This window comes from Rhamphochromis longiceps, linkage group LG10 (assembly GCF_057381845.1).
Source record: "Rhamphochromis longiceps isolate RC_006_pf linkage group LG10, R_longiceps_female_GT1.1, whole genome shotgun sequence".
In the NCBI taxonomy this organism is placed as follows: domain Eukaryota; kingdom Metazoa; phylum Chordata; class Actinopteri; order Cichliformes; family Cichlidae; genus Rhamphochromis; species Rhamphochromis longiceps.
In genome coordinates, this window is record NC_140566.1 from 13,233,962 (window position 1) to 13,255,250 (window position 21,289).

A 21,289-nucleotide genomic window follows, 5' to 3' on the forward strand; every position below is an offset into this window, starting at 1 on the left:
GTGAGCTGGTGGAAATAAATGCTATACTATTTCACAATTTAACAAGCTGCATATTTTCTTTGTTACTGTTAAAGTCAAGGATGATTCTTCCACAATGACACCCAGATGCTAGAGACTGTAACCAAAACACTCCTCATATTAAAGATGAATGCATTTGTACCAATAACTGTTTTCTACAGTCACTGATTTGTACCTACTAGAAAATGAACTGATTGAAAACTTTTGGAAATACTTTTTGTATGTCCAAATATATTAAGATCAGTGAGATTGCTCCAACAATTGCAACTGTATATTGACTGACAACAATATATTTAAAACCACAAATATTTTTATTCACAAAATAGCGTTGGTGCCCCCCCCCCAAATAAATAAATAAAAATAACAAAATACATTTACGAATACATTTACCCTTTAAAATATTAAAACTGAAAAACTGAAAACTATTAATCCTGAAAAATGTTATCTTACCAGTGAAAAGTATTAACATTCAATTTTTGTGTAAAATCTGTGAAATTTGAACGAGTTTTATTTGTAACATGGATTCATTCTTTCTGAAGAAAGCACTCCGTCCGGTACTGTGTTGATTCACTAGAGGGCACTAATCCAAGGTAGCGGATAGTATGGGAACAACTTGCGAGAGGAGGCCATTCACTAGCCTGTTTTAGCTACACACACCTAGCTACTCTTAGCTAGCCGGCGGCTAACCAGCGAGCTAAAACATCAGTTTGTCTTAATGTCGCCTGTCTTACCAAGTGATGGCAAGAGAACAGTGTTTACAAATCGAAGCTGGTGAGTACTGACCGCTGCTTTAATTCGCGACTAAATATTTTGCATTTACACTGTTTCCAGTTGTGTGCCAGGTAGCGAGCTAATTAACCGAGCGCAGCCCGGAGCTGGCTAACGCTAGCTCCGCTCAATAGCTACTTCAGTTAGTACCAAGCTCATTTACTGTTTTTCTTTTCAGAACTCTATTACCTCATTGCCAGATTTCTGCAGTCTGGACCATGTAAAAAAGCCGCAAAGGTAATACCCTACGATAAACAAAAAAGCAAGTCGTACTGGTTAAAAATCGTCTAAATAAGTAGGTTTGTTAGCATCCGTTGCTAACTGTGTCTCTGTGTTGTTAGATCCTGATCGAGGAGCTGGAGGAGTATGAGGTAGGTTCAGCTGAACCTTTCTGAGTTTATTTTCATGTGCGGTTTCCGTAGTGATGCCCATCTTGACGCTTTTTGGGGCCAGCTTTTTAGTAGTTTTGATCGATGCTAAATAAAGGAGCGCGATTCCCTGCCGGGACGAGCCTCGCAATTTTGTGTCCTCTCTGATATCGTCTCTTTTAACTTTAGTTGGTCCCGCAACGATGGAGTTGGGACGGGAAGAAATACAAACGGAACTTCCAAGATTGGGTGAGTGTGAATAGTCATTAATAACTTTTTAATAATATGGATCTTTTTATTCCGCTTTCGGTTGACAATAACCTTTCCGTGGATGTCAACGTTTTAATTCTTTTAACCAACCAAAACGGCGTGTTTTCAGCATGTTTGTATTTATTTTAACCTATTTAACAATCCATATTAGTGCAGGCCTGTTGATAAATAACTATATACAGGCTATGCTATTGTGTGGGCTAGTGGGCGGAGAATGAAGATAAGAGCCGATAGTGATAGGCTGAACTAGATCCAGCGCCGTGTCAGTCTTCTTTTGGAGCCAATGATATCGCAGTTGCGTTGGCGAGCGAACCGGAAGAATAGCAAGAAGCTCTTTTGATTCGCTGCAAGCTTTTCTCTCCCTCCTCTTTCTCTACCTCTCCCTCCCGTTCCCTTGATTGTTTTCCAACTATCTGCATGACAAAACCATGCACACATTATGATATCAGGCAGCAATAAACAGGAAGAGGAAAATGAAACAGTTGCAGGCTACTTATGTGTGATTGCAGAGCTGTTTGGATTGGATCTTTCTTGCCTGTATTGAAAATGAGTCAGTTAATGTTATAATCACCTTAAATTACAGAAAGTGAGGCTCGTGTTTTGTTTTTTCTCATTTGCAGTGGTAACCAGCATGCAGAACATTTTGTTTCACCATGTTCTGTTGTTGGTTATTTAAAAATAGTCGTTTCTTCAGTGATCAGTTAGCTGATCAATTCAGTTCAGTTGGTTTTTCAGGATTATGCCATTGTCTAGAGTCGTTTAAATTAACATAACAGTTTATTTTAGCACCCGTAACAATGCAGCTGATGTAATCGTGTGTTGTTTTGTTATTTGTTGTATTAATATGTAATTACCATCGCTGACGTGTGCAGGTGGTGTTGAACCAGCACATTCCTGCAGACTATTTGCTCAGGATTTGCCAGCGGATAGGCCCACTTATAGAAAAGGAGATCCCACCTTGTGTTCCTGGAGTCCAGACACTTCTGGGGCTGGGAAGACAGTCCTTGCTTCGCACCAGCAAAAGTGAGCATATTCCTGTTTTTCTATGATTTTTTAAATGTATTTATTTTGTGCTTTTCATTAGTACCTACTCGGATTAACTCACCACAGCTTTCAGGGTTTTCCGTTAGGTTCTAGTACCTGGTACCAGGTAGAGCAGGGCGATATGGCCAAAAATATTTATCACGATATATATTTGAAAATTTGCAATAACGATATAACTGACGATATAATTGATGCGTGACAAAATACAACTCCACAACATTACTAGCGCAAAAAGACAACATATCATTTATTTTCACTTAAACAAGAAGCTGGTTTTTATGTACATTAAAGCTTTATAAAAATGTAACAGTGCAAATGCAAATTCCTTGCTGAAAGTTTAACCAAAAGGCATTTCCAGTAGAAATAGGCTGACATATACTGAGCATAACCATGTATAATATCCACTGAAGTTAAAAAGAGGTGCTTTGCAACATTAAACTGCAGTGTGCAGTACGTATTTTTCGGACCATAAGGTGCACGGGATTATAAGGCACATTAGCAGTCAGATAAATCAAACTTTATTAAACTCATTCTTCTTGCTTCCTCCACTTCTGTACCATTGATTCATTAATGTTGAATTCTCTGGCAGCGGCTCTATTCCCATGTTGCTGCAGTATATTAATGACTAACCTCGTATTGTGGATGGATTATCTCAGTTGTTCTCCTGACTGAAGATTGGTCCTTTTACAGCATCCTGCCATGCGATTGCATTTGTCTCTAACCATGAGGAACCTTAACGTTAACTTTTATAAGTGGAAAAGTGTTAGTGTTCGTCCTTCAGCTTCACTGTTTATGTTATGCTAACATAGCTGTGTCGCTAGCGATCACGTAGCACATCATTATATACCAGCTAGCTCAACTTCAGTAACCCTACAAACGTCACTGCTGTTTAGTTTCCTGTCTTCATTTATGTTGGAAGTGATAGCAGAGCTGTACGTTTGATTTTTTTCAGAAATCTCTCAGTCAGAACATGCTATATCATGCTTAGGTAACTAGCGAAACTAGCGAGCTAACTTCCGCTAGCTTCTAACTCCGTTAAATGTAATACATTTTGTTTTCATGGATGCCTGGAAGTTAAACTTCATAGTTACACCTGGTAAAGCAGCAACGCTGATCGTTTTTATTAAAGATGAAAGAATTTAGACAGTTTTTAACTCTCAGTGATGCTGCAGTTTTCGTTTGACCTGAAGTATACGGAGTTTAGGACCCAGATTACTCCCAGATTTAAGGGCATCTTAGTCCGACGGCCGCTTGCATGTTCTGCAAAAAAATGTGCTTTGTCGTGTATCTGACAGACAAACACCAAACCAGTTCCACATCACTGAAGTTGCACCATTTTTACAAACCAATTCTGGTTCATCTGTTTCACTCAACAATCAGCCATGTGCGTATGAAAACAAAGGCACTGCGCATGCGTGTTTTACTCATATTCTATCGCGATATTTCATTTTCCTATCGTTGCCTAACATTATACCGGTATTACCGTGAACGGTATAATATGGCCCAGCCCTAGTACCAGGTACTAAAATAGTACCTACTTGGCCAGGGTTCCAAGCGATCTGAGCAGGTACTAAAGTGTGCATCAGACTGCATACCACCAATTGGTAGGTTATTGACGTCACCCAAAGAGTCATGAGAGTGTCTTGTTTGTGAAAATCTAAATCGCCAATTTTGAAACCTGGCAACGAGGGAAATGGTAACTAAAACAATGCTGTGGTCCCCAAGTCTGATGAAAAGCCACAGATTGAGCAGCAGCTATATTGTTGCCTTGATGTCCACCTTTGTTGTAGTGTTCGTGTTGCATACTAATTATGTCATGGGACTCTCGGACATGTTCCTGTAACAGCTACTACACACATGAGGTGGTACTCGATTGTAATGGAAAACCAGTCAATCTGAGGCGAGTCGATCCGAGTAGGTACTAATGGTAAAGGGGCTATAGTGCATTATTTTTGGCATTCATTCTTCAACTCACTGTTTTTAACATAGGTTGTAGCCACAAGGTATGTAGTGGCTCAGCTGTCGCTGCACTCCACCGAGGACGTCCACCAGAACCTCCAGTGAGCAATGGAAGTTCTCCTAATGTTGGTGTGTAAACTGTTTTTAAAAACATTTTTACAACAATATATCATTTATGCCTTTTATTTCCACTAAGCACTTAGACCCGTGGTATTAAGTTTTCAGTGTCAGTGTGTTGCTTCTACTAATTATTCGTATGTGTTTCACATCAAGTGTCCATCATGGGTGCTCGCCAGGCCACAGGCACAGGTCGTTTTGGCCAGGTTCTGCCGTCTTCCTCCTACCAACACATGAAGATACACAAACGTATCCTTGGCCACCTTTCTTCAGTCTACTGTGTGGCCTTTGACCGTACCGGTCGTCGAATATTTACGGTGAGTAAGAATTTCTTATTATTTCATCATCCCTGTCTATTTTATTTTAGTGATTGTTCTTCCAGTTGTCGTGCCAGATCTAAGATAACTACTGAACTCTTCCAAAACACAACATGGAGCTTCAGTTGAAGGTGGTTTCCAGTGGAGCTGTCTTATTAATGTGTTGCTGTCGGATTGGTTTTTAGGGTTCTGATGATTGCTTGGTAAAAATCTGGGCCACAGATGATGGCCGGCTCCTGGCAACACTCCGCGGTCACTCAGCAGAGATCTGTGACATGGCTGTCAACCACGAGAACAGCCTCATTGCTTCTGCCAGCTGTGACAAAGTCATCAGAGTGTGGTGCTTACGCACCTGTGCGCCCATCACTGTGCTGCAGGCTCATGCTGCGTCTATCACATCCATACAGGTGATACTTAAAAGAAAGTGCAGAGCCCTTTTACAACATTTGAAGTATCAAATAAAACTAAAAACTTGACTACATCATACAGGAATTAAATGTTTGAAAGCAAATTCATCTACTTAATGCTTTCACCTTATCTTGAGCACTTGACCTGGGCCTGCTGCTGGCTTGTTATGTGAAATGCTGCACAGTCCTTCCCTGTGACTAACCAACACCAACTTTCCTTCTCTCCCTCCTCCAGTTTTGTCCAGCAGCTAGAGGAACAACTCGGTACCTGGCATCAACTGGTGCAGACGGCATGGTGTGTTTCTGGAAGTGGCATTCGCTCACCATGAAATTTAAGTAAGTATTGAGGCGTCTAATGTGGCATGCTTAGTGGTTGCTTGGTGGTTTTCATTAAGATAACCACAGGTTCTGTTTTTTGTTTTTCCTTCCCCTCAGTGATCATCCAGTCAAGTTTATGGAGCGTTCACGGCCCGGGGTGCAAGTCTCCACTTCATCTTTCAGCAGTGGTAAGTGTATCTCCATGCCAGGCAACATTTTGTTGTTACATGATCTCAGCTGCTCTGAACACAGCTCAGTTAATAACTGCACTTTTTTTTTTTTTTAATTTTTACTTTTGTGGCTCCTGTTGAAAACCAATTCCATCTCCTATTTTAGGTAAACTTTTGTTGCTTTTAAGATATTAACTTAACCAGGCCAAACTTCCACAGATGCATATAAGAGAATCTCATTTGAGTGACGGAATAAATGCTGCCCGCAGTTTAAAAAAATAGGGTAGTGTGTTTGCAAAATGAAAAGCATTTCATCATTTGAAATGGTTACAAGTTAACTAATATACAGTATGGCAGAACACTGTGAGGGTCATTGTTGTAGACTGAATGTGTTCTTCTGTTAATAGGTGGCATGTTCATGGCTACTGGAGGCACTGATCATATGATCAGGGTCTACTATCTTGGTGCTGAGTCTCCTATGAAGGTTTCTGAGATGGATGCTCACACGGTAAGAAACAGCATCTAGTCACTACATCCTGCTTGGTCCGCTCTGTTGTGCTTTTTAAGCTTCGTTCACACAACTTGTATTCTTTCCTACTTTTTGTGCTTTTAGGATAAAGTCGTGGTCGTCCAGTTCAGCAATAACAGTGACAGGTGAGTGTGCTTGCTCAAATCTGCAGGGACTTCAAATATTTTTTGTGTGTTTTACAAGTGTGCGAAGAATAACTGCGTATGTGTGTCCAGCCTAAGGTTCGTGAGCGGCAGTCGCGACGGTACGGTGAAGATTTGGCATTACCAGCAGCAGGAGTGGAAGAGCACCACTTTAGACATGGCTGCAAGGCTTCCAGGGTAAGAGAGGGAAGACTCGTAGTGTTTAGTGATGGCACTTCTGCCGCTATCATATTTCACGTCCGATGGGATGTTCTTTTTAGGAGCACTGCCGCCACAGGGGACGACAAAGCTAAGTTGGTGGTGACTATGGTTGCCTGGGACCGCACTGACAGCACCATAATCACAGCGGTGTCAAACTACCTGCTCAAAGTGTGGAGCACATCCACAGGACAGCTGCTGCACATTTTGTCTGTGAGTAGCTGAAGCCGACATTATCTGAAGCTCATTCGGTGTAAAATGGCAAATTGGCCTACTTGATTGTCTGTGCTGTCTCTCTGTTCAAGGGTCATGACGACGAGGTGTTTGTGCTGGAGGCTCATCCATTTGACTCCCGCATCATGTTATCTGCCGGCCACGATGGCAACATTTACATCTGGGACCTAACCAAAGGAGTCAAGATCCGCAATTTCTTCAACATGGTAACCGATCCTCAGCGAGCATCACCTACCAGCAATGCTTTGTTTTTCACCAGCTTTAAGTTCAATTTTAAATGTTTGTTTGCAGATTGAGGGCCAAGGCCACGGTGCTATTTTTGACTGCAAGTTCTCAGCAGATGGGCAGCATTTTGCCTGCACTGACTCACACGGCCATTTGCTCATCTTTGGTTTTGGCTGCAGCAGACCATATGAAAAGGTAACTGCTAGCTGAGTCTTGTTTGCCCAAAACAATCACCCCTATCATTTCCTCACTTTTAAAGGAACATTTAGAATAAATATTTGGACAGCACAGTGGATTTGTGATTACACATTTTGTTCTTTAATCATAAGAATCGGTGTCACCCTGTGGCGGCGCGCTGTTCTTGTTCCCCTCCAGATTCCCGACCAGATGTTCTTCCACACGGACTATCGCCCTCTTATCCGTGACTCTAATAACTACGTCCTGGATGAGCAGACGCAACAGGCGCCACACCTCATGCCTCCACCCTTCCTTGTGGATGTCGACGGGAATCCTCATCCTTCTCACTACCAGCGCCTGGTGCCTGGACGGGAGAACTGCAAGGAAGAGCAGCTAATACCTCAGATGGGATACATGGCTAACAGTAAGCACAGATTCACAGGTGAAAATTCAGAAGAAGTGACAGATGGTATTTGATGCTTGATTTCTCCTTGCTTTACTTAGATGATGGAGAGTTGGTTGAGCAGGTTCTTGGCCAGCAAACGGCAGAAAATGGAGAAAGCCCATTGGACAATCTCATCAGACAGCTGCAGAATGAACAAGATGAGCGTCAGAATGCAGAGCGGGAGGCAGAAGGGGAAGAAGGTGTGTGTTTTTTGTTTTTTTTTTTTGTTGTTGTTTTTTACTCAAAATGATTGAAGTTTTTCTCAAAACTTTAAGTGTCTTTTGTCCTGTGTCCCACCCCTCTCCCAGAACCAGCCACGGCAGATGGCTGCCCCTCCCTGAGCCTGATTCTGCTGAAGGTTTCTTCCTGTTAAAAGGGAGTTTTTATTTTCCCACTGTTTGCCAAGTGGTCGCCTGATTTTTGGGGGTTTTCTCTCCAATATTGCAGGTGCTTTACTAGTGGTGCAACGGATCACGGTTGATCCGAAATCCGAACTGATGCCACTCCACGGTTCGGTACGCACGTGATCCGAAGACTCAAAAAAGGAAAAAAAAAAAAGTATGTGTATGGTGCGTGTGGTCAGTCTGTTAAGCGGTTGTTATGGCCGGCGCTAGCGGTCCAAGTGGCGGAGCAGAGGAGTTTGCGGCATTTAAGCAGCCCTTTGCTGCCCAATCCGACCGGGCTAAAGATATGATGATGTGATGAACGTGCTTGAGCCACGCTATGATATCTCGTTGCGCATCCACTTCAGTGTGACAAGATCGTTCCAAGCATGTATGAGCATGAAAGGTTTAAAGTTATGGCATCTTCTGTTGCTCTAAATACAAATGGGTGGACCTCCAGGGCAACGCAAAGCCACGTGACTGCTCGTTATATCACAGCAGAGTGGTAGATTCAAAGCCCTGTACTGCCCTATAGATTACATTAGATTAGATGAAACTTTATTTATCCCTAAGATGGGTTCCTCCCGGAAATTCAGTTTCCAGTAGCACAGCACCGACAGAAGTTGCAGAATGTGAGCAGAAATATACCATATATACACCATATATATAAATACAGAGAATACAAAAGGAATAAATAGAATAAATAGGAATAAGAATACAAGGGAACAGCACATTTCAAGTATTGTGAGTCTATTACACCGTTGGATATTAACAAAAACTATTGCACAGTGAAAAGGCGCTACAGCTTACTTGTTCCCCCCTCCTTTTGTCCCCGTTTCCCCTCCCTCTCCCCTCCAGAGAGGAGTTAAACAGTTTGATGGCGTGTGGGACAAAGGAGTTTTTAAGTCTGCTGGTCCTTGACTTTGGGAGAAGCAACCTGTCACTGAACAGACTCCTCTGGTTGTTTATGGCCGTGTGCAGAGGATGCCCAGCATGGTCCATAATGTCCATATTGCACCTTAATTTGTTTTTATATAAGTGCGTGGAATGAGTCTTCAGTTGAATGTTTTTTAATAGGCTAAAAATACTTATAAGTAAATGGCGAGTCGAATTTTTGTCTTTTTCCCCCCCTATTTTTGCTGATCCGAAAATCGATCCGATCCGTGACTTAAAACCGTGATCCGATCCGAACCGTGAGATTTTTCATCCCTTGCACCACTAGGCTTTACCGTACAATATAAAGCGCTTTGAGGCGACGCTTCGTTTTATTTGGTGCTATATAAATAAACTCAAATTAAATCGAAGAGAACATTTTTGGCTCTTTCTCAGTGGCTGAGGTTATACTTGTGAAATTCTACTGTTTTTGCAAAACTCTGAACATAAACATTTCTTGTCAAGTTTTTCCAAAAGTGGAGTTTGTCCCCAGTAACCTGTAATTATATTTAAAAGAAAAAAAATATAATCTTGTTTTCAGCTGGTGAAGGCGCAGAGGCGGTGCCCTCCTCTCCAGTTGTTGCACCTCGCAGAAGTGGGCAGGTGGATGGGGTGTGGCAAATGCAGCATAACGCCCTTCCCAGTCAGGTGGCCACCGAGAGGGACCTGCTGGCCTGGAGCCGCAGAGTGGTGGTCAATGAAGTGCTGCAGGGGATATTCAGGTGAGGAGGATGAAGGGAATTAGATTAGTTTTAAGGGGTTTGCATAGAAAGATTTGATTTTAAAGCAAGGAGATCTTTTTTTTAATTTTAAATTCAAAATGCTTTTTTAAATTTATTTTTAAGAGTTTCAGAGGAGTGCAGACAAGCCAAAGGTGACATTGAATGTTCTCTATACTACGCTGAGAGGAAGAAGAAACCAGTAACCTGTGCACCTAAGGTACGCTATTTTCTGCGTCACTATTGTTACGTCAGAAATCGCACATGTGCTGATTCATTCCTGATATTTTGGGTTTCGTAGAGCGATCTCTTGTCTTCACGCCTGCGCTCCCTGCGGCCCACGAAGAAAACTCATAAGCGCCATGCCTATCAAACCCGGTCAGCTCAAATCCGGCGTCCTGGAACCAGGAGTAGAAATCCCAGCAACCGACGTACCTCTAACAGCCAGATGGACTCGGAGAGTGATGGAGAAGTATGATTCACCTTGTTCTGCTTGATTTGTAAAGTTACCGTGCTATAAGGTCACTTAGTAAACAGGAATAAAATCAGAAACAAGTGCTAACTGTTAGCAGTCATTCGTGTTATACTGAAGGTTTTGGATGTATTTTTGTTAGCAGGCAGAAGAACAGGTGGAGCAAACCGATGCATCTTCAGATGGTGATGCTCGGTGGCAGAGTGAAAGCAGCTCCAGGTAAATAAACACACTGATCAAGGAGAATTTTCAAAATATAGTCCGATCACCTGCCTGACGATACCCCGCTTTGATTCTCAGCGATTCCTCCAGTGAATATTCTGATTGGACAGCGGATGCTGGGATCAATTTGCAGCCGCCAAAGCGACCTACCAGGAGACCTGTACAGCCTCCAGATTACAGCAGCTCTGAGGAAGAAGGAGATAACGAAGCCAAGGAGGCAAGGACGAGGGAAAAAGAGAAGAGGAAGAAGAAGTCCAAGGAGACCAAACAAGTGAGCCACCTGCAGCTGCAGTAGTCACAGTAAAAGCACATTTTGCTAGTTGTCACACAACATGGCACGAGTATGTACTTTAACATGTGGTAAATCATATACACTCAGAAACCCACCTCCTCTCTGGGTGGACTTGATGCGGAAGAGTGGCTGCCGCCATCTTGGATTATGGAGACTGTCCCCCGCCGCTCTCCTTTTGTTCCACAAATGGGAGATGAAGTAAGGACTGACGCTCCTAATATCAAACAGGAAATACATGTTACATCACACTTTTTAAAATCATGATTCTCTTGTCCTCCTCCAGCTCATCTACTTCAAACAGGGCCATCAGGCTTACGTCCGGGCTGTTCGCAGAGCTAAGGCTTACAGCATCAACCCTCAGAAGCAGCCGTGGAACAGACTCAACCTCAGGGTGAGGCACAGTTTTATATAATAGCAAGTGCTGTGTATCGGCCCCGGCATGCTCCATTAGTGCCCAAGCTGTTTGGAGAGTCTGAAAACGGCAGCCAATTTTTGTAACCACCTGAAAGCGGTAACCTGGTGGTCTCACTCACTTTGCACTGCTCTTAGACCTGAGCAAAAATTAGCAAGCCTCTAAGCTCTCTGCTGAGTCCCCCTTCAACCCCGGTAGTTCACCACAATCTGCTGCTGTTTTTGTAAATGAAAACAACTTGAATCTCTTGAAACACAATATACAGAATGCCACAGTAATCCTTCCTTACAGGAGTTTGTACAGCTGCATTGACCTCCTTTTCTCTTCTTCCGCCTCAGGATCAGGAATCTGTGAAAGTGGTTGGAATTAAGTATGAAGTGGGACCTCCTACCCTCTGCTGCTTAAAAGTGGCGTTCTTGGACCCAGTCTCAGGGAAAATGACCAATGAGTCTTTCTCCTTAAAGTGAGCATGAGCAATACTTGTATATTCAATGTAATAAACGACTGTGACCACATGTATTTGACCACTTTTTCATTCCCACACTTCCCAGGTATCATGACATGCCTGATGTCATTGATTTTCTGGTACTGCAGCAGTTTTACAACGAGGCTAAAGAGCACAACTGGCAACCTGGTTAGTCACTCCCCAGCAGTCTCCTTCCTGTATTTACTGCTCACGTAAAATTGTAAGGACTGTCCGTCACCTTAGTTTGATCCTCTGTTCAGGCATGAGGTTCCGCAGCATCATTGACGACGCCTGGTGGTTCGGCTCTGTGGAGGATCAAGAGCCCCTGCAGCCAGAGTATCCCGACAGCCTGTTTCAGTGCTACGCAGTAAAGTACGTCTGTGTGTGAGCAGAGCTCGCTGTAATTTTTTAAATTTATTTTTTGCTGGCTTCATGTCACCTTCTCCACAGTAAAATCAGATAAGCATCTCTAATCTCATACGCAGCATGATCTAGTGGCATATTATCACATTTGTTTCATCAGATGGGATAACGGTGAGCGGGAGAAAATGAGTCCCTGGGATATGGAGCCTATTCCTGAGGAAGGTCAGTAATATTTATTGAAATGTGTGTATTATTTTGAAATATGGCGCTCTGTTACAGAAGATAAAAGACGCAGAAAAAAGTCAAACATAATCGTACCCAATAAAAGTGAAATACTGCACATTATGGCATTTCTATTGAAAAGAAACACATTTGATCTCATTCATCTAACAGCGGGGTAGAAACCCACAACAAAAACATTGTCTGCCCTTCATTTCCGTGTCCTTATTGGAATAACCATAGAAACCATAGAAACACTGTTTGTGTTTTTATTGAACTCTATTCCATTAATTTTAACCCAGAGAATTCTTTATAGCCTGCAGTGTAACTTTTAACTACCAAAAAAAAAGTATTTTACTTCTCTCCTTTTTTTTCTTGGTTACTAACTGCTGTTTAATGTTCTAACACTTTTGTGGCTCCATCAGCTGCTTTGCCAGAGCAGGTTGGTGATGGTGTAGAGGTGGCAGAAGAGGAGCTGAAAGCTCTACTCTATGAGCCTCAGGAAGGTGAATGGGGGGCTCATACACGAGATGAAGAATGTGAGCGAGTCATTCATGGCATCGATCAGCTTCTGACACTGGGTATGCCTCCCAAAAGGATTGATGAAGCTTTGCGGTAAAGTACAATCTGACCTTGTTTTCCTGACCTTTGCTAGGTTTGATTTTATTTGTGTTTGTTCCCCAGATGTAGCCAAGGCGTTCGCATTACCGGTAAATTTGCAGGACTACCCTCTGTACTGCACCGTAGTGGCTTACCCCACTGACCTCAGCTCCATCCGCACACGTCTGGAGAATCGCTTTTACAGGTGAAGCATCATGCACTCATAAACCTTCTCTATGAGTTCAAAGTCCTGGTGTGTTAACGTCTGAGTTTCAACCACTGATGCGTTCCTCTGCTCCAGGCGGATCTCTGCATTAATGTGGGAGGTGCGTTACATCGAACACAATGCCCGCACTTTCAATGAACCTCAAAGCCCCATTGTAGCAGCTGCCAAGGTGGTGACTGATGTTCTCCTTCATTATATCGGGTAAGACTTGACAGAGTTTCTGCTGTGTTAAATTTACCGATGCTTTAACAGTGGAGTGACCATGATGAAAACAAACATTTCTGATGCCTTGATCCCGCTGCCTCATTCAGGGACCAAAGTTGCATCGACGTCTTGGATCTGTATCGTAAACTGAAGTCTGAAGTCAGCAGTGAAGCTGAGGTGGGTGTTGCACAAGTGTTTTTGCGTTTGTGTGGTTTGTATTATTAGACTGACTATAGGATTCCTGCAGATCACTGAAAAAGTCAGTAGAAAAGAAAATAAGGTCTTTAATGTTTCATGTTTCCTACAAAATTACTTACTTTATTTTAGGATGTGATTTGAACCATTGCACTAGAGATTAGCTTAGGAAGCCAACTGTATTTGTTATCCAGTAATCCATTAATGACCTGATGTAGACGTTGCCTTTGTTCCTTGTTTGATTTGGAAATGAAAAGGAAACATAGGCTATCCCAGCTGGAGATCACTGCATTACATTCACATGTCCCAAAAAGCAAATGGAAACATGGATTTTTATGTGGTTTTTTTTTTTTTTTTTTTTGCAGGTTGACTTGGACGTAGATTCAGACACTCCAGGAACATCTACAGGACACCGGGTAAGGCAGCAGTTGATATTTGACAGGATTTTTAACCTCCCAGCTGTTGTCCCAATCTCAGTGACTTTCATTTTGTCTCTGCCAGGGAGGCACTGCAAATTCTAAGAAGCGTGGTGTGGTTCTGGATCCGAAAGCCTGGCGAGGTCAATGTCGAGAGCTGTTGCGTCGAATGACAGCTTCCACGAATTCCGAACCTTTCAGGCAGCCTGTGGATCTCTTTGAATATCCGGTAAAACAATCAGGATAAACCTCCATTTGAAATAAAACCACACATGCCAGACACTTTTTACAGCTTAAAGTAGCATTTGCAGTGCATGCTGCAAGTGTAAAACTGAAGTTGCATTCAGGTGAAGCACTGTGTTCTTCAGCGTTTCTGCACTCTTTTTTCGTTCAGGACTATCGAGACATCATTGACACTCCCATGGATCTGGGTACAGTGTCAGAGACCCTGGCAGTAGGAAATTATGAAAATCCCATGGAGTTTTCCAAAGACATCCGCCTCATTTTCAGCAACTCTAAAGCATACACTCCTAACAAGAAGTCACAGGTGAGTAGTTCACTGAGAAATAAAACATTCTGTAAAAATGCTGTTGTTATAGGTGCAGTCTGAGAAAGCTTTGGTTTAGTGTTTACGTATCGCGTTCTTTTATTTCTAGATCTATACCATGACCCTCAGCTTGTCGGCCTTCTTTGAAAAACACATCATCTCCATCATTTCTGACTACAAGTCTGCCATTCAGAACGAACGGCGGGCTCGTCAACATCTCACTTACAGGAACAGATTGCACAACGGAGGCAGCTCGCCACCTAATAGTCCATCCCACAGGTACCCGGCCACATTCACAAACCTAGACGCACCGTGTTATCAGATTATATTTTTCACTCGGGCCCATCAAAGTGTCTGCAGCTTCTGAAAGCATCTCAGAAGTGCCGTACTGAAATAAAGAAATGTTTTCTCTTTAATATCATTTCAAGGTGTCGTGGTTGGAAAAACGATTCCAGAAACTGCTGAAAGTTGCAGGCACCCTGTCGTTGTTTATATTTATTATTGTGTTGTTAATAGGGATGGGTATTGATAAGATTTTCACGATTCCAATTCCATTTTCGATTCTGTTTAACGATTTGATTCTTTATCGATTCCTTTTTTTTTTTTAAAAAAGGAGAACACTAAGGTCGATTAGCTTAGAACTTTGTTTTATATCTTCTCTTTGAACAAGATAGAAATTTAGGAGTAACATGGCCTTACAAACCCAACAGTGAGATCTTAAGAGATCCACAGCCTACGGCTCTTCAATGGGTGTCACAGGGTCCCCAGGAAAAAAAAAATTGTAAATGTAAAATAATAAAATAAATATTCTTCTGTAGCAATAACAAAGTATAACATAAATTATTCAGTAGCAATTACACAAGAATATCCAGTAATGTCCCTGCCTACAATTAAACACATTCACTTACCTAAAATCGGGGGCATCTGCTGTGGCAAATGGGTGCAAACATCTGACCACAAACTTCGTCACTGCTCGGTGACATTCGTCTATCCTGGCCTGAAAGGAGACGCTACCGGTAGACTGCAGGGAGAACTGCCAGCATCTGAGCCAGACTCTGTCTGTCTCTCTCATCATGGTCACCTAAATGCACAGTAATGGCAGGTTTTGTAATAAGGCAGATCGCGCTAACATAATATGAACTGTTAGGTGATTATTTACCTGCCCCATTAACGGGAGAGGACGTGCAAACGTTACCGCTGCTGCTGGGTTGAGATTCACGAGTCCGGAGCGGAATTCAAAACATGACATTCATTTAAGGTCATCGCGTGTTTTGTGAGCAAATGCTTTTGCATATTCGTAGTGTTTCCTCCCTTAGATGAAGTATCTACTTTGCAAGTATTGCAAGTTGCCCTGTTGTCATCCGTTCTCGTAAAGTATAACCAAACTTTTGAGCGTTTGAGCCGCTTACGCGCCGTGTTTCCTGCCAGGTAAATGACGCTCCGCAACGTGGTGACGTCATTCGGGGCGACTGGAATCGATAAGGGAATCGTTTGCAAAAATGGCAAACGATTCCAAGGAATTGAAACAGTGGGAACCGGTTCTCAACAAGAACCGGTTTTCGATACCCATCCCTAGTTGTTAACAATAATTCTGAACTGTTGCTTCTTTCTTGTTCCCCTCTCCTGCCCAGCTCAAAAGGAAAGCACAAGTCAGGGAAGGCATCAAAGCCAAAAAAATCCCAGACCTCAACAAAGAATCGTTCTCAGAGATCACATAAAGGTACGTCTGCACTGTTGTGGCTTTCTGTGCTTTATAGATCCTTCTGCTGCGTAGACTCGTGCAGTGAGCTGCTCTTAGAGTTGGTTAAAGTAATAGTTCTTACTCTTCAAAAACCAGAATGACCTCAGTTTGGTTTTAATCCAATGAAAAGCTGCAGAGGTTGTTTGTATCAAAACTTAACAGATGTTTGTTTCCTGTGAATCAAAGCGTAACATCAGTGTCATTTTTCTTTTTTTCAGCTTTTACAGATGGCTCATTAAAAGTGTCAATAAACACTTTTATTTAAACAACTTATTATATAATAGCAGGGGCAGTATGACTGAACATTTATATACCAGTATTTTAGAAGCCTTGCAGTTTCATGACACATCACCTTTAAAAAATAATAATTATAATAACACACATTTTATTTCATAATTGTGTCTTCACATAGCTTTACAGTGACTCGTTCTTCAGGACTGGATAGGATGTAGAAACATATATGTCTTGATAAACTAAAAAAATTACACAACTGAAACAAAAAATAATCTTTCAACAAAACTGGCATGTGTGGAACAAGGAGCTGCCTGTTCCACTCTGAGGTCACATGTAATGACACTGAAGTCAATATAAGGCTTCTTACTGTTGATGTTTCCTGCAGCAGAGCTGGGAAGTGCAGCTTTGAAACAAACTCTGTTTACACCTTTCCTTCCAAACTTTGTGGCACAAATTATTCATTTGGAAAGACGTCAGTTAGTCTTGAGTAACGCATTAAGCAAAAGTTGATGTGACGCAAAAAGCAATTCTCTCCTTTGCTTCTTTTTTTCCCCCAAGGCCAAAAATGCTCCAAACAGCAGATTCTGCCCTCTTTTCTTTATCTTGCATCACTTTTTACTGTTGTTGGAAGTGGTGACTGTTTGCTGTTAGTTATGCTATGCTAAAAACAATTTCCGTTTCTGCTAGAAAGTTTGTTTCCCCCAATTAAGAGAGTTAAAAATTGTCATTTTAAATCAAATTCTGCATCATAAAACTGTAACGATTACTACAGGCACATCTCAACAGAGGTAACACGCGACACAGCGCAAGAAAAGTTGACCAAAGGTGCATATTGAGAATCCCGTCTTTTAGAAATGTCTGGAAAATTTAGTTTATTGAACAAACTGCAAACAAACAGTGAGTGGTTCTGCCCCAAATCTTTGTCCAGCAAACATCAACTGTAAGGGGAAAGCCGTACTCAGCATGGCCATGCAAGCCTAGAGGTGTCAGTCAGCCAATAAAATCTCCCGCCTGAGTGATGCAGGCAACTTTTCCCACCTTTAGCATGTGGTGGTGACGCTGTGTGGATACTGATCAATCTAAGGTTTTGTGTAAACTTGGCTTTTAGTTTTAGGAACATGCTACAAGCCAGTATTTATCTATTTATATCGTCACTAAATCTGTAGCAGGTCAGCAAATCATGGAAAATAAACCAGGATGGAAGAATTAATGAAATATCCATGTTAATCAAGGAGTTTTGAAAGCTTGGGGACATGAAAAAAGGAAAATATGAAAACGCTACCAAACAAAAGACAAAAAAATCTGTTTTCAGAGAAACTGAAGAGAAATGGTAGGAATGGCAAACAAAGTATATTTTCCCACTTATAAAACAGGTCACCATTTCAATTTGTCCATTTGGCTCTACTTTGTTTAGTGTTAGTTAGCTAATATCGAGGTTAGCATCCCAACAAAATGGTGAATATAACAAATGACATTCAGGCTCTCTGCATTATTTTTGATGGTGTTACCTGACTTACATACATTCACCCCTGCTAAAAGCTTCTAGTATCTTCTAATGTGATTAGTTGCTTCTGTACGCTCAGCTTTTCTGATGGATAATTGCATTGTGTCTATTTTTTTTCTTTAGCTCAGCAAAGCGGTAATGTAGCAGAGGAAGAGGACGTCCAGCCTTCTTCCCCAACTTCAGGGACGAGTGTCAGGAGCAGAAATCAAGGACCACATCGGGTGACCCGCAGCCAAGCAACTCCCGTGAAGAAATCAGGTATTGCGAGCAGTAACTAAAAAGCATGCACGTTTTCCCTTTTCAGTGTTTCTGCAAAGTTACGGTGCAGAAGTGACCCGCCGCCCTCTTGTTTTCCATCAGGTCACCAGAATAACTTGCACCTAAGTAACGGCTCCAGACAACGGCACTTGCGAGAAACGTCGCAGTCCGACGATGAAGAGGAGGCGTCAGGATCCAACAGCTCCTCGTTGGAGTCGTCCTCCACCTCGTCGTCATCATCATCATCATCATCCTCCTCCTCCTCCTCCTCATCGTCGGACAGCGACAACAGCTCTGACTCTGAGGTGGAAAAGTACGTGGAGGGAGGAGGAGATCACGACTACAGCAAAGCCCCCTGCCTGTCAGTACGCCTCTCAGCTAAGGGTAAGGTGGCAGCCTCAGAAAAGAGGAGACACAAAGGAGGAGAGGACACAGAGGCACAGGGACCTAAACGAGCACGACTGCAGCTTGAGGTAGAGGAGCAGGAGGATGAGGAGGAGGAAGAGGCAGAGGAGGATGAGGAAGAAGAAGAGGAGGAGGAGGAGGAGGAAGAGGAAGAGAAGGAGCAGCAGCAACAGGTGGATTTAAAACATGAGGAGGAAGAAGAGGAGGAAGAAGAAGAAGAGGAGGAAGAGGAGGAAGAAGAAGAAGAGGAGGAAGAAGAGGAAGAGGAGGAGCCAGAGGACGAGGATGATAACAACTCTGAGGTGCAGACACGAGCAGCAGCAGCTCCAGCAGCAGCTAGCAGCCAGAGAGGCAGCCAGTGTAAGTCTCGGCGGGTCAACACACGAAACCAGGGCCGCAGGACAGTTCGATACGGAGACGACTCGGAGGATGATGGCCATGGGTCGAAAGACGACCCTCTAAACCTGGGCATGTCCCGCTCAGGACGGGTACGCCGTATGACTGAGAAAGCCCGTGTCAGCCACCTTATGGGCTGGAGTCACTGACACGTCGCCCCTCACCCATCCCCTTTTTTCCAAACCTCAATGAAAGAACTGTAAAACATGAGTAACACATCAGGGATTATTCTTTTTCTTTTTATACAAATTTGTGTGTGTGTATATATAATATATAAATATGATTTCTCTTTTTATCTAAAGACTGATTATGACTCTCAAACTGATAGCCGGTGCTCATAAAATGTTGCCACGGATTTTTTTTCTTCCCTGGTCAACAGAGCTTCTGTTCAACACGGACCCTCTCCAACTGGATTAACTCACCTCGGCCTTACTGCTTCTCTGGAAGAGCCCTTACGACATGGCTCTGGTCTTCTTCCTCCTCATCCTGTGGTTTCACGTCCAGAACTTTAAACACTATATAAATTCCCCTTCTTCCCTCCAGCAACCTTTCTTGCTCCTGGTCGCCAAAGAAGGATGTGGAGATGCCAAAAAAATGGTGCTCATCTGTAGTTTTGTTTTGTTTAATTTTATTTCTTTTTCACTTAGTAAATCAAAACTGTTGTGGTAGTGGTCACAGCCACAGGTGCAGAATCACTTAAGGTATCTGATGTCAACCTTTCTCGTTTGCAGCACAGACTTCCATCTGATTGTGCTCTCCTCAACTGAGGACTAGCAATATTAGGAAGAAGTGGGTAAAATAAAATGGCAACACGCTCTTACCCCAGGGCATAAAATACTGCTGTTGTTCTTGGCTTTGTACAGATGTTGTCTTGAGATGGGGTTATGTCACATTTGGGTGCTTCATTGTATTTCACTTTGTTTTCTTTCAGTTTTTACTTGCTGGTGAGATTTGAACACCAAAAACTGCTTGGTTAGGAAAAAGATTGTTGTTTACACCTGCTTGTTGAAGAAGAAAAGTTTACCTGCTGTGTTTAAATGCGACTCCAAGCGGTCCATAAGACCCAAACTGTTTTGTATTTGAGTGGTAGACTGGTTTCTATAACCAATCACTACACTGTCTCCACCTCTTTGCATTTCTTTGAGACACTGGTGGTTTTGACACAACAGCAGTATTTGACGCCCTGGGAGCAGACGGAGAATAGATTACCATAGTAATATCCCTTTCAATGTCCTTGGTCTGTGAATGTGAAAGGAAATGTCTTTCCCCAGCTTCTTCTTGCTTGGGTCTTCTCTTCAGCACTGTTATTTAGATAGAGTTGGGTGCTGTTTTTAAAGGGTAAAGGTGGTGTATTCTTTCTTTCGGGGGTAACAAAGCCACTGTTTTTAGTGCTGTTGTACTCTGAGTGATCAGACCTGCAAATATTCATGGTTATTTCCGCAGCTCCTTCTCTACCCAGCCTGTGCAAAAGCAAAGGAATGCCCTGGCCAGCTCTCTTCCACAGAAATATTTATTTTTCCATTGCATTATACTCGGGTTACTTTATCTATTTCATACTTTATTAGTGATGAGGAAAAAGGAAATATTTGCACATTTATCTCCTCCATGTGGCAGCTGAGTAATAAAGATATTAGAGAAATAAGATGAAACCTCATTTTTGTGTAAGAATGTTTGAACTGTGCCAGCGGCACTTTCAATTCAGCCTCCCCCCCCCCCCCCCCCCCCCCCCCCCCTTTTTTTGTTTTTTTTTTTGTTTAGGTTTATAAATATAAGTAGAAATCTTTTTCAACCTGTGCATGATTAAACTGAAGGTCTCATCTGATTGCGCTTTCTTCTGGTTAACAGCAGAAGTATCATCCTTGGATGACCGTTTCTTCTCTTTGTAGCCTTATGGGTTTCAAACTTTGATAGTAGATCAACTGCACACATGATGGCTTTCTCCATCACTCTATACAATCACTGTCTCCCCCCCCTACATGACCTACATTCTCATATCAACACTGGATGCTATGATTCAGACACACCTTCTCACCCCTCCGTCACTGAGGAGAGAGGCAGGCCTCTGAAGTTATTGTAAAGCTCGGTTAGTGACAGATTCTGAGAGACGAAACACAAATCGGCGTCTAAAATCAGGTGTGCTGAGCAGCAGCATTAACTGGTGTCTTGGAATTCCTATGGCTCAGTGTGGGAAGACTATTCTTATTTTGATACAGTATTTTCATACAGTAGATGACGCTTAGTCTTGCCTCAAAGCATCAGATTAGTCAACAAAGACAACGTTCTCCCATAGGTTGAATAAGCTTAATGTGTTTTTTATAATGTTTTAATTGTGTTTTGTTTTTTTTAATAAAAAAGAAAATTAACTTCTCTCAGAA

At 42.4% G+C, this 21,289-nt stretch overlaps 1 protein-coding gene across 2 annotated transcripts; it reads left to right on the forward strand.

The window, feature by feature from the left end:
- Window positions 1-606: 606 nt before the first annotated feature.
- Window positions 607-21,289, forward strand: brwd3 (bromodomain and WD repeat domain containing 3). Of its 2 annotated transcripts, none has more exons than XM_085420235.1 (40): window positions 607-789; window positions 965-1,023; window positions 1,128-1,157; window positions 1,344-1,403; window positions 2,297-2,447; window positions 4,458-4,556; window positions 4,701-4,861; window positions 5,047-5,268; window positions 5,504-5,604; window positions 5,704-5,774; window positions 6,164-6,264; window positions 6,370-6,410; window positions 6,501-6,605; window positions 6,689-6,839; window positions 6,932-7,066; window positions 7,152-7,280; window positions 7,461-7,686; window positions 7,767-7,907; window positions 9,565-9,745; window positions 9,869-9,962; window positions 10,044-10,214; window positions 10,357-10,433; window positions 10,515-10,707; window positions 10,816-10,926; window positions 11,012-11,119; window positions 11,479-11,603; window positions 11,692-11,774; window positions 11,867-11,978; window positions 12,130-12,191; window positions 12,614-12,769; window positions 12,873-12,993; window positions 13,090-13,215; window positions 13,326-13,395; window positions 13,779-13,829; window positions 13,915-14,058; window positions 14,224-14,376; window positions 14,486-14,655; window positions 16,008-16,096; window positions 17,979-18,113; window positions 18,216-21,289. In XM_085420235.1, the coding sequence occupies exons 1-40, from the start codon at window positions 756-758 to the stop codon at window positions 19,061-19,063; spliced, it is 5,397 nt and encodes a 1,798-aa protein (XP_085276361.1). In that variant the 5' UTR covers window positions 607-755; the 3' UTR covers window positions 19,064-21,289. The 2 variants fall into 2 exon arrangements, with proteins under 2 accessions (XP_085276361.1, XP_085276362.1); XM_085420236.1 differs by having other exon boundaries at window positions 10,360-10,433.

Excerpts from the sequence above, each read along its gene's own strand:
- brwd3 (XM_085420235.1), top strand. The coding sequence starts at position 756 with ATGGCAAGAGAACAGTGTTTACAAATCGAAGCTG. Across the intron at positions 1,024-1,127 it reads CATGTAAAAAAGCCGCAAAG|ATCCTGATCGAGGAGCTGGA; the intron begins GTAATACCCTAC and ends CTGTGTTGTTAG. Across the intron at positions 4,557-4,700 it reads TGGAAGTTCTCCTAATGTTG|TGTCCATCATGGGTGCTCGC; the intron begins GTGTGTAAACTG and ends TTTCACATCAAG.